At 38.7% G+C, this 18,241-nt stretch overlaps 1 protein-coding gene across 4 annotated transcripts in view; it reads left to right on the forward strand.

Moving 5' to 3' along the window:
• Positions 1-18,241, forward strand: part of RTN1 (reticulon 1) — a 411,168-nt gene that overhangs the window by 369,841 nt on the left and 23,086 nt on the right. Inside the window, exon 1 of one of the 4 annotated variants that reach the window (XM_067734457.1) lies at positions 8,487-8,671. The exons of the other annotated variants lie outside the window; for them this stretch is intronic. Within the exon in view, the coding sequence (XP_067590558.1) occupies positions 8,611-8,671 (61 nt within the window). The 5' untranslated portion in view covers positions 8,487-8,610. Of the gene's footprint in view, positions 1-8,486; positions 8,672-18,241 lie in introns of those variants that run through there. 4 annotated transcript variants of the gene reach the window in all.

The following is an 18,241-nucleotide window of genomic DNA, read 5'->3' on the forward strand; positions in this document are numbered from 1 at the left end:
GTGGGATTAATACTTTTCAACTCATTTTGTGTGGCCAGTATAACCCTGATGCAGAAACTTAAGAAAAATATTACAAGAAAGGAAAGGAAGAGACGATATCTCTCATGAATACAGATATAAAAATTCTACACAAAACATTAACAAATTGAATCCAAATTGAACAGCAATATATAAAAAGGATGTCACGTCAGGGCCATATAAAGTTTATTCTAGGAATACAAGTTTGGTTTAACATTCAGAATTCAATCCATGTAATTTATATATTAACAAAATTAAGGAGAAAACCTATGTGATCATCTCACTAGCTTCAGTAAAAGCATTTGATAGAATTTAGTACCTATTCATGATGAAAAATCTCAGAAAACTGGTGCCAGAGGGAATTTGCCTTATTCTGATAAAGGATAGCTAAAAAATTCACAGCTTGCACCATACTTAATGGTGAAATTTTGAATACACTTTCCCCTTTAATTCAAGAAAAAGACAAAGGATAGTCCCTGTTACCACCTCTACTGAACAGTATACTAGAAGTCCTAGCCAAAGCAGTAAGTCAAGGTAAAGAAATGCAAGTATAAAAATTGGAAGGGAAGAAATAAAACCATCTTTATTCAGAGAAGATATGCTTATGTACATATAAAATTCAAAAGAATCTACAAATAAAATTAATAAGTTAATCTAGCAAGGTCACTATTACAAAAATTTATTAACCTGGTATAACTTTTTCCATTTCTACTTAGAACATTTCTGTATCAGTATGTTTTAGGACTTTCTTTTGAAAACATCCTTTGACTACATCTTTTTCATCCAATATGAGAGCTTTCATCATTTTTAGTTGGCATTCTTTAGATATATTTAGAAGTATTTTTAATATTTTATTTTGTGCTTTCAATTTACTAGTTATTTTCTTTGCTTCTAATTTTTCCTAATTTTTTCTGTTTGATTGAATAAATTACCTTGCTTATACATTTTATTCATTTTGAAGTTACATGTTCTCGTTATTTTCTTTTAGTGGTGACCATTAAATGTTTGACACACAAATCTGACTCTTTCGTAGTCTAAATATCTCTATCTTCCTCCTGAACAAATACTAGGATCTTAGAATGCTTTTACTCTTGTCACTCCTCCTACCTATGTTCTATTTTGTCTACTGTTTTACTTTTACCTTTCTTTTATAACCCTCCCCTCAGATGAGCCATTACTGATGTTTATGCTCAGCATTCTTTCATGCATGTCACTTCTTCCTTTTAACTGAATTTAGGTTCAGTTTTCTTCTTTCTGGAGTACCATCTTTGATAGATTTTTCTGCTGAGTCTGCCATTAGTAAATTCTCTCATTTCTTTCATATTTGAAAATCCCTGTATTAGTCTTTCTGGATGTAGAATTCTAGATGATGGTTACTCTCCCTCACTACTTTGAGGACATTATTTCATTGTCTTCTGGCTTCTATTAATGAAAAGATTGCTGTTCATCTTACAGTTTCTCTGAGGTAATCTTTTATTTATGTCTGCTTTGAAGATTTCTCCTTATTTTTGATGCCCTGCAGTTTCACTATGATGTGGGTCAGGGTATTGATTTCTTACTTGTCTTGCTCAGGGCTAGAATTTATGTCTTTTATCAATTCTGGAAAAATTCTCAGCCAAATTTGGATAAATTATTCAACTTCCCATGTTACTCCTCTCCTTGAAACCCTGCAATGTCTCCCTAATCTATTGACAGTATTACTACTCAGGCCTGTCACAGTTTGGCCTCTATACATTTCTGTAATTAAGTTTCCACAGCTGTCAGCCAGGAAAGCCCATCACTCAAACTGGTGATACATTTCTTGTTCATAATTCAGTTTAATTATCACCTATTCTCAGAAGCCTTTCCTGAAACCTCTGCCACTAAACACTCTCTGTTTTGTGTATCCACTCTTTCCTGTTCATACAATCCACTGATTGCATTTATCTATTTATGTGTAAATCTTCCCCCCAGTAGACTCAAATTCCCAGTGGGCAGTTCCCTTTGTATTTACAGAGACAGGCACTTAGTATGGGCTCTATAAACCTTTGTAGATTGAATGAATGAATCAATCAAGAAGATGAAGGTAAACACTATCTACCTCATAGGGATCTTGTAACAACCAAATACACACCATGAGAAAATAAAAAGTGCTAATCTTTTATTTGAATTGAAGACATCTTATGCATTGTTTTGGTACAGTGGGTTATGTAATAAACTGGTTGTTCCTTTAAATTTCCTTATTCCATATGGCATAGAGCAGAGTTCTTAGTGTTCTTTGATCATAATGAAGTTTTTTTTTTTTTTGGTTCTGTGCCTTTTCTGCCAATTGCTATACTTCTCAGAGCCTAAAAAAATCCAAGGAGTTCTATAAGATGCTTGATATAGTTTACTGGCTATTATAATACATTCTGTCCTGAAAACTCAGTGCATCTGTGAATGCTCTTCCTCCATAGATCTTAATGGCTTTCTCCTTTATTCCATTAGGTGTCTGCTCTAATTTTACCTTACGAATTAGCCCTTCACTGACTCTCATTATAAAACAACAAATTTCCACCCCAGCCCCTTCTCTGTCCTCTTTTACCTGCTTTATTTTCCCCAATACACTTCTCCACAAGTGAAATATATATTTACCTCTTTTATTATTATCTACTCCTCCCATACACACTAGCATGTAAACTTCTTAAAAGTAGGAACTTTGCTTTATGCTTAGAGCAGTGTTTAGAATACAGTAGGTGCTCCGTAAGTATTCCTTAAATAAATGTGTCAATATAGGTGCCATTGAGTCTCATCAGTAAAAATCCTGATGCTTAGTAGGCAGAAACAATACAGCCACTCTGGGCATAGCAGCCTTCAACATTCATCTTGATCTGGGATGAGATTATAAAACTTGGCTATTTTGCTTTTCCTTAGTACAGACTAATGCACGATTTCATCCTGAAAACTAAAGAAATCACTTCCTTTCCTGGCAGTACCTAAACCAAGTTCTAAGCTGGCTGCATACAAAGCCCGTCTGTTCTCTGCTGGTTTAAAGACAGCGGCAGTTCCTGCCTGCTTTTAGTAAGCTTTATTTTGCTTTCTGTTTTCTTTCACTGCTTAAGGACAATTTACATATCTTTTCTACCCATTCTATCATTTTGATCTTGCCAAGAGCTTTCAATTAATATTTTGTGGGCACTTGTGCAAGGAAAGCATCCATTTACAATGTCTTTGGGAAATAAATTCTTATTATTTCATAGAAACAAACATTTAAAGCTATAACTCATTTGTATATTATGAGGGAGAGGTCCAGAGATACTTATTTGCTGGAAGCCATATAACTAAAGTTTGTAACACAAGTGTGTCTAACACCCACATCCCCAGTCGTTCTTCATACTCTTTTGCCTGATTTTCCTTTAATAAGGTCATTTTTGTTTCTCTTAATCACCTGTGCATTAATCAAAAGCCCCCAATTCTTATTTTACTAGTGTGTGTCTTTCTGGCATCAGACATCTTACCTCCTCAGTCTTCAACTATCCAACTGCTATATTGATTTTTCGGGTGCCATCAAGCTTCTTTCCAGATTTAGCGTGACTGAAAAGCATGTGGTCTTTCAGCTAAGCTGACATTCCAAGGTCAACTTTGTGGCCAGTGAAAACTCATGGCCCAAAAATTCTGACAGAGCTACCCTCCACCTGAGGGAGAGTTTGCCTCTGTGCCTACTCTTCCTTGCTAGGGACGTGCTGCTCCCAGCTTGCTGCCCAGTACTGACTGTCAGAGCCACACACTGGCTCCAGTAACACTGAATACTCAACCACTGAAAATACCTGGGTTTTTGTCTTGTTTGTGGTTTCCTTTGCTGTGCAAAAGCTTCTAAGTTTCACTAGGTCCCATTGGTTTATTTTTGGGTTTTTTGTTTGTTTTTTAGGCATTTGAAATATTTATTTTCCATCTTTCTGTAATTGGGAACTTTCAGTTGTTTTTTTTTATACAGCAGGTTCGTATTAGTCATCCATTTTATACACATCAGTGTATACATGTCAATCCCTATCTCCCAATTCATCACACCACCCCCCGCCCCGCCACTTTCCCTCCTTGGTGTCCATACGTTTGTTCTCTACATCTGTGTCTCAATTTCTGCCCTGCAGACCGGTTCATCTGTACCGTTTTTCTAGGTTCCACATACATGCGTTAATATATGATATTTGTTTTTCTCTTTCTGACCGACTTCACTCTGTATGACAGGCTCTAGATCCATCCACGTCTCTACAAATGACCCAATTTCGTTCCTTTTTATGGCTGTGTAATACTCCATTGTATATATGTACCACATCTTCTTTACCCATTCATCTGTCGATGGGCATTTAGGCTGCTTCCATGACCAGGCTATTGTAAATAGTGCTGCAGTGAACATTGGGGTGCATGTGTCTTTTTGAGTTATGGTTTTCTGTCAGTATATGCCCAGTAGTGGGATTGCTGGATCATACGGTAATTCTATTTTTAGTTTTTTAAGGAACCTCCATACTGTTCTCCATAGTGGCTGTATCAATTTACATTCCCACCAACAGTGCAGGAAGGTTCCCTTTTCTCCACACCCTCTCCAGCATGTTTTGTTTGTAGATTTTCTGATGATGCCCATTCTAACTGGTGTGAGGTGATACCTTATTGTAGTTTTGATTTGCATTTCTCTAATAATTAGTGATGTTGAGCAGCTTTTCATGTGCCTTTTGGCCATCTGTATGTCTTCTTTGGAGAAATGTCTATTTAGGTCTTCTGCCCATTTTTGGATTTGGTTGTTTGTTTTATAATATTGAGCTGCATGAGCTGTTTATATATTTTGGAAGGTAATTCTTTGTCCTTTGATTCATTTGCAAATATTTTCTCCCATTCTGAGAGTTGTCTTTTCATCTTGTTTGTAGTTTCCCTTGCTTTGCAAAAGCTTTTAAGTTTCATTAGGTCCCATTTCTTTATTTTTGGTTTTATTTCCATTACTCTAGGAGGTGGATCAAAAAAGATCTTGCTGTGATTTATGTCAAAGAGTGTTCTTCCTATGTTTTCCTCTAAGAGTTTTATAGTTGACATTTAAGTCTCGAATCCATTTTGAGTTTATTTTTGTGTAAGGTGTTAGGGAGTGTTCTAATTTCATTCTTTCACATGTAGCTGTCCAGTTTTCCCAGCACCACTTATTGAAGAGGCTGTCTTTTCTCCATTCTGTATTCTTGCCTCCTTTATCAAAAATAAGGTGACCATATGTGCATGGGTTTATCTCTGGGCTTTCTATCCTGTTCCATTGATCTATATCTCTGTTTTTGTGCCAGTACCATACTGTCTAGATTACTGTAGCTTTGTAGTATAGTCTGAAGTCTGGGAGCCTGATTCCTCCAGCTCTGTTTTTCATTCTCAAGATTGCTTTGGTCATTTGCAAATGAAGCAACTGACAAAGGATTAACCTCCAAAATTTACAAGCAGCTCATGCAACTCAGTATATAAAAAACAAACAGCCCAATCCAAAAATGGGCAGAAGATCTAAATAGACATTTCTCCAAAGAAGATATACCAAGATTGCCAACAAACACATGAAAGAATGCTCAACATCACTAATCATTAGAGAAATGCAAATCATAACTACAATGAGATACCATCTCACACCAGTCGGAATGGCCATCATCAAAAAGTCTACAAACTATAAATGCTGGAGAAGGTGTGGAGAAAAAGGAACCCTCTTGCACTGTTGGTGGGAATGTAAATTGATACAGCCACTATGGAGAACAGTATGGAGGTTCCTTAAAAAACTAAAAAGAACTACCATACGACCCAGCAATCCCACTACTGGGCATATACCCTAAGAAAACCATAATTCAAAAAGAGTCATGTACCACAATGTTCATTGCAGCTCTATTTACAATAGCCAGGACATGGAAGCAACTTAAGTGTCCATCGACAGATGAATAGATAAAGAATATGTGGCACATATATACAATGGTATATTACTCAGCCATAAAAATAAATGAAATTGAGTTATTTGTAGTGAGGTGGATGGACCTAGAGTCTGTCATACAGAGTGAAGTAAGTCAGAAAGAGAAAAAAAATACCATATGCTAACATATATATGGAATCTAAAATAAAAAAGTGGTTCTGAAGAACCTCGGGGCAGGACAAGAATAAAGACACAGACGTAGAGAATGGACTTGAGGACATGGGGAGGGGGAAGGGTAAGCTGGAACGAAGTGAGAGAGTGGCATGGACATATATACACTACCAAATTTAAAATAGATAGCTAGTGGGAAGCAGCCTCATAGCACAGGTAGATCAGCTCCATGCTTTGTGACCACCTAGAGGGGTGGGGTAGGGAGGGTGGGAGGGAGATGCAAGAGGGAGGATATATGGGGATATATGTATAGCTGATTCACTTTATTATAAAGCAGAAACTGACACAACATTGTAAAGCAGATATACTCCAATAAAGATGTTAAAAAAAAAAAAAAGAAAATACCTGGGACACCTTCTGTACTGAGGCTGATGTCTGTGGCTATCATTGGACTGTCAGTGCCTCCTAGTGGCCAAGGTTCCAAAGGATTCCAACTGAAAAGTGGCCAGGACAGGAACAACCCACCTGGCAGCTCTTTCTCTCTCCTTCTGAGTCTTGTCCCCCACCTATTTGCAGTTTGTCCCAGCCCCACATCATGCAGTGAGAATTCATCATCACATACCAGTCATTTCATCATTTTGCTGATTGAATTCCCAAACATGACCATGATGATGAAAAAATTGGGAGGCGGGGGAAGGGAGAGGGAGGGGGGGAGGGAATATAAATATAACAAAACTCACTAGCACCTCTAGAGCAGGTCAGTTTGAAAAGTGCTGTGTAATAATGTGGTCACTGTTCTTCCTTCCCATCAGCCCCATGGGAGCTCCGACAAGCCCACTCTTTTAGGAGACTTCAAATGCTCAAAAGTGCTAAATCATCCTTCTGAAATCATTCTTTATTAAGCTTCCTTAAGAGTAATTTCACATGTTTTACAAAGATATGCAGAGGCTTAGCTGGTTTCTCTGGAGGCTTTCATTCTAGAAAGAACACGCATGATCATAAAGATCATATTTTAAAGTGTATATCGTTCATAAAATGAAAGATAAATCATGTCCACAAGCATAACCTTGAGATTACTGTCATTAGGCTCTTGCTGGCACAGGATGTACAGATGTAGATTTGGGTATGGGAAGGAATGGCTCTGTAAACTGCAGAGGAATTGTGGAGGCTCCACTTCTCCATGAGGGAGAGAGAAATTCTGTGTAACAGATAAGGCCATGCTACAACAAATGAAGTGGGAACTCTTCCTTCTATATACCCCTTTGGTCCCCAAGGCATCCTTTGTCCTCATGCTATGTCTTGTCTCCTCAAGGGTCCCCTCCACCAGGACTTTCTTTCCCTAGAAAATGCCTATATTCCAGTCCTTTCTCTGTGCTATTTCTACCTTTTCCTCATCAAAACATACCTATCCCCTGTCCATTCTCTCAACTGCCTTGGAATATAATCCGATAAAGTATTTCATGCTAAGATTTGATTAGTAGTTTACTACCTATTTTTCTGCTCCTCCCATTAACATTTGCATTGTAACTGGGGACACCTGAAGCCCTTGACGCACAAGGCTTGGAAACCAACTTTATCTCGCAAATTATACACACCACCCGTGCCCATCACCCCTCAGCACTCAATCTCAAATATGATGTTGAGGAAGAATGCCCTTTGCTTCCCTGAGTTCTGTTTGGATGTCCCCACAACTGACCACTCTTGGAGGGTCACTGCAGTGGCTAATAACTCCGTGTGTCAGAGTCCAAAGGCTTTGATCGGGAGCCTGCTGGCGCACCACATTCTGATATTATTTATTAATTCAACCCACAAACAGAGCTGGAGAAGAGGGGTTAACAGGAGAGGACACGAGCCCTCAGGGTTTCTTTGCAGTGATTGCGGCTTGCCAAGGAAGGTTTTGGATAGCCGTGGCCTATTCCAAAAGAGGGAAAGAATCTGTCAGTTGTTTGGAAGATGTCAAGCAATTAAAGTGTGACCACAGTGTAAAGAATTGGGGGCGGGTGGGGGGGGAAGGTGAGTGAGCGCTGCGGCAATTAGGGGACATGATACTGAAAGCCTGAGATTTGTACTGCCATCAACTATGTCTTATCCAACAAGTTTCATGGGTTTCTAAGACATTTCTAGAAAAAGCAGCATGCCATGCCGGGCAGGAAGTCCCAGAAACTGCCCAAGTGTTGTACTCTCATCCCTACCCTTGGCCCTTTCTCCTCTTTCTCCCAAACTTCCCACCCCCCGGTCAGCTTTTGTGCCTTCCGGGTAAGAACTGGCTTCACCATCTCTCGGGCAGCGAGCCTACGCTCTCGCCTCTAGCGGCGCCCGCATCCCCGAGCGCGCAGGCCGACCGGCTCCGCGCCGCGCTGATTCGCTGCCTCGGAGACTGCGGTGCCCGCGACGCGCCCGCCCCTCGCGGCGCACGCCGGCTGGTTCAGCCTCAGTCTGTCTGCAGCCGCGGCCACCGCGAGCAGCGCTGCAGCCGGGGCACCGACGCCTCAGTGCTCGCTCAGCGGCCCCGAGGACAGCAACGGCGAGCCCCTAAAGCGCGCACGATGCAGGCCACCGCCGATTCCACGAAGATGGACTGTGTTTGGAGCAACTGGAAAAGTCAGGGTATTCTCTTTATTTCAGTTGTGCATGCCTGCGGCGCACGGGAGCGCCGGGACCCAGACTCGGCCATTGTGCATCATTTCACCTGTGGGACCTATGCATGCTTTATACCCAAGAGCTTTCTGATGGGGGGAGTAAACTTGTTCTGTCAAAAATCAAAGTGGATGGTGTTTGATTTTTGTGGGGTTTTCCCCTTGTCCTGTCTTTTTTAAAAAATCCCCCACCCCCACCCCTTTGTTTTCTTGTTGTCACGCCAGTATTTTAAATAATGCATCTTTTGCCTCCTCCTGGAGCTCTTTTGGGATCCTTTAATCGTTCAGTACTTGTTTAATCTCTTCTTATTCCCGGAGTTAAAATGCTTTCTTATTGTTCCATGCATCCCAGTGCATTTAATTTATGCCTAAAGGTTGAAATCTCCTGGTAGAACCATTAGCTGAGAAGGCTGTAGTGCATCCTTTTAAGAGGGACACACCCATTTTAGGCTTATTATTTGTGGTCACACAAAGGAAACTGGAAATGCAGAATAGCTCTCGAAATCCTGAAAATATGATGGCGTAGACACATATTAGGATGATTCACTTTGAAATATTTCAGGGGTTTTTTGTCTTTCATTGGGGTAACCTGTAACTACTGTTTATTAATAATGGGTATATGTGGAGCAAATGGAGGGAAATTAAAAAACAGTGCCAGTTGCCCTCTGGTATAACAGATTTATTTTGAAACAGTCCATATTAGCACTGGGTGTGGCCACCCTCCAGCCTTGCTTGGATTGCTTTTCAGCCATTTTTATTCAGCCTCATACTTCACACATCTCCATCTCTCCTTTGTTACATTAAAATTCTCTCCTTCATCTTGCTCAGTGTGAGATTACTAGGAGAAAGAGAGACTTTGAAAGAATTATGTGTTGTAAACTTGGATGTTTGTAATATGAAGTGTCTTTTAATATTTAACAAATATGGTTCTGAAGAAGGTGCGTTTGACTTAACCTGCAGGGTTGCAGCATCCCTCAGGGGGCCAAGAATACACTGGAGCAGGAGCTGATTTTTTTTTTTTAAACCGGGCATCTTCCTCTTGTAATGTTATATCATAGAAAGAATGGGATGTCTTTTAATCTTTAATGCCCCAAGGAGTTTTTCTTTGGTAAATCTTTTAAGCAGAGAAAAAGTAAACATGAACCTCAGAATTAAGAACATATTTTCTCTGTCTCTTATTTGTTGGTTGGGCGGCTAAGACATAAAATACAATAGTCTAGTTCAAATTATGTGGGCCTATTGGAAATACAACTGTCAAAAGTAAATAAATGAACCTAATAAATTTAAATGCCAGGAAATAAGAAATGTATGGCCATTCAGGGGGCATAATTTTAGAGAATGATGTCAACTACATGAACTAGCATATGTTTTATACAGGAGGCAGCTGTGAAAATTCTTGGTAACATTTCATTCTTGTTATGTGTTTAGACTCAGCCAGTTTATTCCGTATACACACTCAGCATACATCTATGGCTTGAAAGAATACCAAGTTTAGTTGGACATAACAAACTTGGTTTTTAGACTATGCTTATGGATTTCCTCTATTCTTACCAAAAGTAAGTACCAAAAGTGGCAGATTTTCTGACTTATTTGTATAAGATGTAAGACACTATTTCATCACAGTCCTATTGCCTCAGTTGACATTCTCACTGGGGGGGAGGTTAAAAAATGTGGACATTTATAATCAGAAAATAACACAAAATGCCATAATTTGTCCATTGAAGACAATCGTTTTCATTTCCACTATACAGCTGCTTATGAAGATTGATTCAGGATCATTGAGGGTCTTTCCTACTCTGTGACCTTTGATAATGTTCAGTACCATTGATTTCCTTTTGTCAAATAGAACAAAGCCATTATCCTGAAAATTAACTAATAACTGGGTGGGTGGGTTTATAGGCATAAAAGAGAAATAATAAGTAAATTATTCCTGTTTCTCCCTACTAGGAGAACTTTCACCTAAACTAAAATCTACAGTAAGATTCTTGTTTAGCATTTTCAGTGTATCTTCATTTTAGTTCCCTCATTATCAAAAACAGTTGTTCTTAACACTGGCTGTATATTAGTATCACCTGGGAAGCGTTAAAAAACCATGAAGGATGCCTGGGCCCCACCCTTAGAGGTTCTGATTCAGTTGAGCCAAGCATCAGTATGTTTCAGAAGCTCCTCAAGTGAATTTAATACATAATCAGGGTTGAAGCCACTCATGTGTAATAATTCTTAGCCCAATCCATAGACCAGCAGAGCAAGGTCTAGTATACAAACGATGAAATGGGTGTGATCAAGGAGCAGCTGTGAATGCAGTTAAAAGAAGTAAGTATTAACATTGTTGATAATGTCCTCTGAAGGTATTAAGAAGTGAAAGTTTTGCTTGGAAAAGGGAATAAAAGTGAGTTTCTGTTTCCTCCATGTTAAACAGTTCCATGGAGAAATTTGCAGCCCATTGGATATGTCATGAAGACTGTACTGAAACTAATACAGTGCATCCTAAAAACTGTAGTATACATGCAAAAGGAACCTTATATTTATTTTACTAATATATATGATTTTAGCTGTAGAAAAGAATGTTTAAAGAGAGACTAAAGTCCACATTATACTACATTACACACATTCTGTTCCCAGTTTAAAAAAATGATACTCATACCCAATTGGTTAATAAACCAAAGCCCAATCTACTCAGTGAAGATGAAATAAGACAATAACCTAATAAAACATGGCAATCTTCAGATTACTAAGTATTATTATTATTTAATATTGACATTTATTGGGCACTTTTACTGAGTGATATACTCGCATCATTGCATTTAGTCTTCATGAATCCTATGATGTGTGAGTTTTATTATCCCATTTTACAGGTGATGAACTGAGGCTTCTGCCAAGGCACACAGCTGGTGATGCCAGAGGCTGGATTCAAGCCTAGGGCTGTCTGACCCCAGAGCCCCTTGATTCTTGCTGTTTTACCATCTGCCTCCGAAGTAGATGGCTTCTTCCTCAATGGTTTTTCTAAAAATGTGAATTATCTAGGTAATGGGGGTGTTAATAACCCGTCACATTTACATAGTTTTCATTTTGCCAAACATCTTCTCATTTGAGCTTTTCAGTTTACTCTTGAACAACATGAGGTTCAAAGAGGTTAAGTGACTTGCCCAGAGTTTTTCGATAAGTGGCAAGTTGAGTAATGAAAAGGTGACTCTGGCCGCGAATCCAGAACTCTTCCTATCTCAACGCTCACTACTTCTTTCACTAATGCTGAGTTACAGAAAGTGAACTCTCCTTTCACCTTCAAAGATATTTTCACACAGGTTACCTCTTTAAACACAAAGCAAAATTGAGCAGTTGAGGCAGTGATCTTGACCAATTTATGCCATTGTTGTCATCATCCCTATCATCAACTCATCATTAAAAATTCTCCATCAGGGCTTCCCTGGTGGCGCAGTGGTTGAGAGTCCGCCTGCCGATGCAGGGGACACGGGTTCGTGCCCCGGTCCGGGAAGGTCCCACATGCCACGGAGCGGCTGGGCCCGTGAGCCATGGCCGCTGAGCCTGCGTGTCCGGAGCCTGTGCTCCACAACGGGAGAGGCCACAACAGTGAGAGGCCCGCGTACCGCAAAAAAAAAAAAATTCTCCATCAGTATTATCCATGTGTTGGTCATTGTCCTAAACTCTTGTTACATATCTTAATCTCATATCTTCCTGAGATTATTGTGTTACTCTCATTTTATAGAGGACGAAACTGAGGATTTTAAGGCTGAGATGGCCAGTAATTTGCCCTAAGACTTAGGTGGGTCCCAAACGCAGAGCAGTCTGATCCCCAAACCTACACTTTTAACCACTTTACTATACTACCTGAATCCAAATGGTACTAAGGCAGGGGAACAAAGTTTGACTAGAGCCACTTATCCATACCATTTCACTTGTGCTCCAAAGATTGCTGTTTTCCAGATATCGCTGTACATGACAAGTTCATGGGCAGGACACTTGGCAATGTGGGGGGCTGAGGCTAGTGGTCAGCTCCCACTTTACTGCACGTGGCAGCATTTTGTACTTACAGGTTCCCCTGCCTGTAAAATAGTGAAGGGTGAAACACTTTCCAGGAATATAATCTTACATGTTTCTGATTTTGTTAGAAAATAAAATATTTTGAAAATTTTATGCTGGCCTACAGTTCTCTGTGGAAACACTCTTGAGGGTAGTCTGTTCTCAAAGGTGCTAGTTCAAAATGGCCAAGCCTCCCCAAATACACAGAAGAAATGTCTGTTGTAGCCACAGGAATTGAAAGAAATGCTTGTATTTTGAAAATGGCATTTAATAAAGACAGTTTATCACACAGACATAAAGGCAGACCAATCCCACCTTTTATCAAAAAGAGCATTTTACTTGGATTCAGTGTTATTAGAATACTTGTGCAAACATTACAGCATAAATAATTTCATTTACAAACTCCCTCTCTGCAGATTGTAATGAGGTCTGATGGGAAAACTGGCTTAGCAGAGGATCTAGGGATTTTTTTTTAACGAAACAAAACTCTCATTGTACAGATAATATACCAAACGTACGTAGGTATCACTCCATTGAAAAATAAAATTCTCCTTTTTCACAATGTATTTTCATTTTCAAGAGAATCTTTATAAGGGAATATTTCAAAATTTGGGGGTAGAATAATGGCCTTACTTGTTTTCTAAAAACAATACATGCACATTATGAAAATTTCCATTTCTACAAAGAGTTTCAAATGAAAGCCACAAATCACCCAAAGTCCTACCACCTAGAGTTAATTAATGTTAGTATTTGCTGAATATCTTCCAATATCTGTATATCATGTAAAATGAATCTGTAGAACTAGGTAGGGAACAAAAACAGCTTTTATTAAACAAGATTGTACATATCTCAAAAAGTATTTAAAATAATCTAATGGGAGAAACTGACATGAAAGAATTGCTGAACTTCAAATATATATGTTTCTTTACATTACGAGCTATTCCTTACTAAAATTAAGAAAAAGACTATGATAAATATCAATAGGTTAGAATCATTTTTTATTACATGTTGTGGTTTTAGACTGTACAGATGGACTCTCTGCAGTGTCTTTTTTTTTTTTTTTTTTTGTGGTACGTGGGCCTCTCACTGCTGTGGCCTCTCCCGCTGCGGAGCACAGGCTGCGGAGCACAGGCCCAGCGGCCACGGCCCACGGGCCCAGCCGCTCCGTGGCACGTGGAATCCTCCTGGACTGGGGCACGAACCCACGTCCCTTGCATCGGCAGGCGGACTCTCAACCACTGCGCCACCAGGGAAGCCCTTTTTTTTTTTTTTTTAAAGGAAGAGCCACCATGGATGAGAAAGATTGACAGAAATGCCATGCTAAATCCATATCTTCACATCTATGGTTTTTCTCATAGTTCCATGAACTAATATTTCTTTCATTAAAAACAATAATATTCCTGATATGCCATCACAAAAGCATTAATTATGATTACCATACATCAATAGGGGTTGGATGAAATCTTCTGTCTTCTGCAGGCCCTTCCTTCATCATTTTTAAAATGATGCCTTACCTCCCTCCCACTTTCTTCTTATAGTATTTGAAATTATATTCTTTACTCAATTGTTTTTCCTCTTTAGAATAATTAATAAATTCAGGAACAGAATCTGTGAATTGATCTATTTTAAGTTCACTTAAAATAGAATTCTAGAATCTAATGAAAGCTAATTAAATTTACATCACCACCAGATTTCCCATCCTTCTCAACCTGATGTCCTAAGTGGCATGCATATTTGACCATGTATTAATATTTACATATTGTCACCTTTTCAGTTCTTATGAAAGTACACACAGCCATTAAAAGAAACATGACTACCTTATAATTAAGCTCACAATTTGAAAGCTAAGAATGTGACATTAATAATTCTTTAAAAGCCATCTTCTGCCTATGTGATAGATAATACTAACTACATTAAAACCTTGATCGTTATAATTGTATTCTAAATTTATAGCATATATTTCAAATAAGAAAATAAAATTGTTAGGAGTTTTAGAACTTAGAAGTATAGAGTACTATTTCCCCCAAGTATGTTTGAGCTATAAACTTAAATCTGAGCAATTATCTTACCATTTCACAAGATAAAATCCTTAAATTCTTCCTTATTTCTTGTGTTGCCAAAGGGGGGAAATAATTCAAGCATTACTTACAAGTTCTTTGCCCAAACTGGTGAACAATGTTGTTCAATGTTGAACAAATGAAAAGTAGAGAATGGACTTGAGAACACGGGGAGGGGGAGTAAGCTGGGATGAAGTGAGAGAGTAGCACTGATATATATACGCTACCAAATATAAAATAGACAGCTAGTGGTAAGCGGCTGCATAGCACACGGAGATCAGCTGGGTGCTTTGTGACCACCTAGAGGGGTGGGATAGGGAGGGTGGGATAAGGAGGGTGGGAGGGAGAGCAAGAAGGAGGGGATATGGGGATATATGTACACATACAGCTGATACATTCCCTTTGTTATACAGCAGAAACTAACACAACATTGTGAAGCAATTATACTCCAATAAAGAAGTTTAAAAAAAAAACACAGACAAAAATTAAAAAATCAAAAGAAAATAAGAAAAAGTACAAATGTAATAGGTTTTTATGTTTAGAATTTATTGCAGTTACACCCATTTCACAATGGGCATACTTCACATGTAGTCATATTTTATCTCCTGCCTTCAGAATCATTTCACCAAACTGCAGATCAAATATAGTGATAATAAGGGTCAGGAAGGACATAATATTTTATTGAACAGAACGAAGTTACCGTGAGAGATCATTCCTTTTCCTCGTCTTATATATCTTTTTAGTTCAAGAAATATTTTAGCCATTATGGTCTTTGTCAAAATTTTAAAATATATTCTTTAAAAACGAGAGAACCAACAGCAGTCTACCTTCTATTCCAATACAATGATGGATTTTAAGAAGGTATGGCCCAGACTTAAGAATTTGTGGCTAATTATGACATACAAACCAACCAATGAACAGTTTTGTGTTTTGATCCAGTCAGAAAGCTTATTGAAGAAAGAAAAAGCACAGAAAGACATTCATTATTCAATACCTTGAAAATCTTTCTATGTGCCTCCCTCAACTACCATGTGCCCAAAGCCTGTCTTTCTCTCCATATGGCCGTGTCTTCCTTTAATCCTAAACGAGCCTATTTGCTGGAGGTTTAGCAGGAGAGGCTGACCACCCAGTCTTAAATACTGGGCCCTACTGGTTCATTTCCTGGCCAGGCCTACTCTACCAAGGTGACAATGGCTTAAGCATCATTGTGTTAATTTCACAGCATGGAATATGGTCCTAGTAGCTAGAACTAGCAAACAGGAATCACATTCAGCTGTTAAACCCAGGAAAATGGTAAATCCTTCATGAGTATAAACGTAGTTTATGCCATCAGTCTAATCTGAAGGGTAGTCATTAGAAGAACATGTTTGCTTTTGTCTCCCATGGAATAAAAGTCCCAGAGATTGTTGCTAGCTGTGGCTTTGGCAATAAAATCCTTCATTTCTCATTGTTCTGCCAAAGCTGATTAGAGTAGAAGATCATCTGTGTGGGTTAAATGCTGTGCTCTTTTACTCTCTACACAGAGCACCAGGCTTAACATATATTCCCTTTCAGAACATCCACAGAATTACTTAACTGTCTAGAAAATAATGTTGGCATTTTTCTCTTGACAGTTAGATGGGCTGCATTTAAAAGATGTGAAGGAAGGACCTAGAAAATGGAATCACTGCAAGAGTCTTATCTACAAAAGTGCCTTCTAGCAATTTCCTCTCTGGGCTCAGGGCTCCTGGATTACCTTTTAAATTTTTACCTTATGTAGGAGACTGTTTCATGGCAAATGAAACTTATGGATTAGTTGACCAGAACATGTCATCTTTGAAGGTCTCTCTGTATGTTTAAAGTATTTTATTACATCTATTTCCATTATGTTTCTCTAGTTTGATGGCAAAATGAGGGAATAAAGTAGAAAAAGTTACTACTATTATTGTTAACTTTTTGTACTGATATTTTATTTGCCTAACAAAAATCAGAGTAATGGACTTTTCTATCACTGCTTTAGACACTGAGTTGTAAAGAACTGAGGGTTTTCTAGCCTTGTAATCCTTTTCACAAGGTAGTAAATTATTGGAGGCTTGCTGAAAAGTAAACATAAAAGTCAAAGCATATCATTTTTCAGCACTTCTTTTGATGAAATGCTGATATCATTTGTGAACAGGAATTTCACACATTTTCTTTTCTGACTTGGCCTTTGAAAAAGTAGCATTAATTTGTCACATAGCAAGTGGTGCAATGCTGCCTGAAATCTTTTTTGGACCAAGATGAAATATAAATAAATACATTTAAGAATATGGTGCAGTAATGTAGATAATTGTGCACAATTTATTGCCATTTTATATATTACCCACATTTTGCCTTATAAATAAAATATGAATAGCTGCACCACTGTCTTTTCAATTCATACATTTTTGGTATACTTTCTGAATGCTAGAGTCACTATTGGATCATTTAATTCAATACATTTAAAATAATGTCCCAATCCAAAAAACTTTAGACTGCAGCAAAGGGCTTTCTTTCTAGAAACTTGACATTGAATTTTATTTCCATTTAGGTATTAATTCAAACCTTGGATCACCTCTTCTATTTTATTCTATTCTTGCCTGGATTATGGAAATGAGAGTAGCGCTGATTTCAGCATTTGAATTTAGGATTCTTCAAATCTGCCAGATCTTGCCAGTGCACCCCGCTAAGTCAGCCCCAGGCAGGCTGCAGAGTGTGCTCCCACATGTGGTTTGGGGACGAGGATGAGCTCAGCAAGCCCAGTCTATTTATTAGATTGATAGAACATACGGATCTCCCATTTCATTGCATTGCTCCTTGGTTTTTAGCAAAGTAATTTAATTTTTATAATTGGCAAAGCAATACAGTAATTTACCTGTCCCAGTGAGTATGCTTAGTGAATGTGTACTCAGCTGTTTAAACTCTCACCTAGCCTTCCTGTATTAGGAGGATATTGAAAGAGACAAGCTATCTACTGCTGTATCCAAAGGCTACTTGTGATAATTTGCCGCAGTTACAGAGATACTTATGTTTTTACTTGGATTCTAAGGAAGCTTTATTCAAATACCCATTTTTCTGGACCAGATACTATAAAGCTTCCTACACAAGTTTACATCACTCTAAGCAAAATTAAAATGTGAAAAATCAGCATTTATACAGCAGCTTGGGAACACAGAAACTCTCTTCTGTGATCACACTTCATCACTTCCTACCCTTCCCACTGAATCATCAGGGCTTCAGGCTGTTTGCCGGCACTCGGGCCACACACAGCCCTTGCCATTCTCCCAATGCGTTAGTTCCCAAAGGTCTTCACTGCTTGTCATTCCCAGCCTGAGCCCAAGGTTGTTCATTTCAATTCTGTCCTTTTGGATCTTTGACTCCTCTAACCATGCCATTTCACAAATCTGGGCCAGCCCCACAATCCACAGATCAGAACACCCAACCTCTAA

This window comes from Pseudorca crassidens, chromosome 1 (assembly GCF_039906515.1).
Source record: "Pseudorca crassidens isolate mPseCra1 chromosome 1, mPseCra1.hap1, whole genome shotgun sequence".
In the NCBI taxonomy this organism is placed as follows: Eukaryota; Metazoa; Chordata; class Mammalia; order Artiodactyla; family Delphinidae; genus Pseudorca; species Pseudorca crassidens.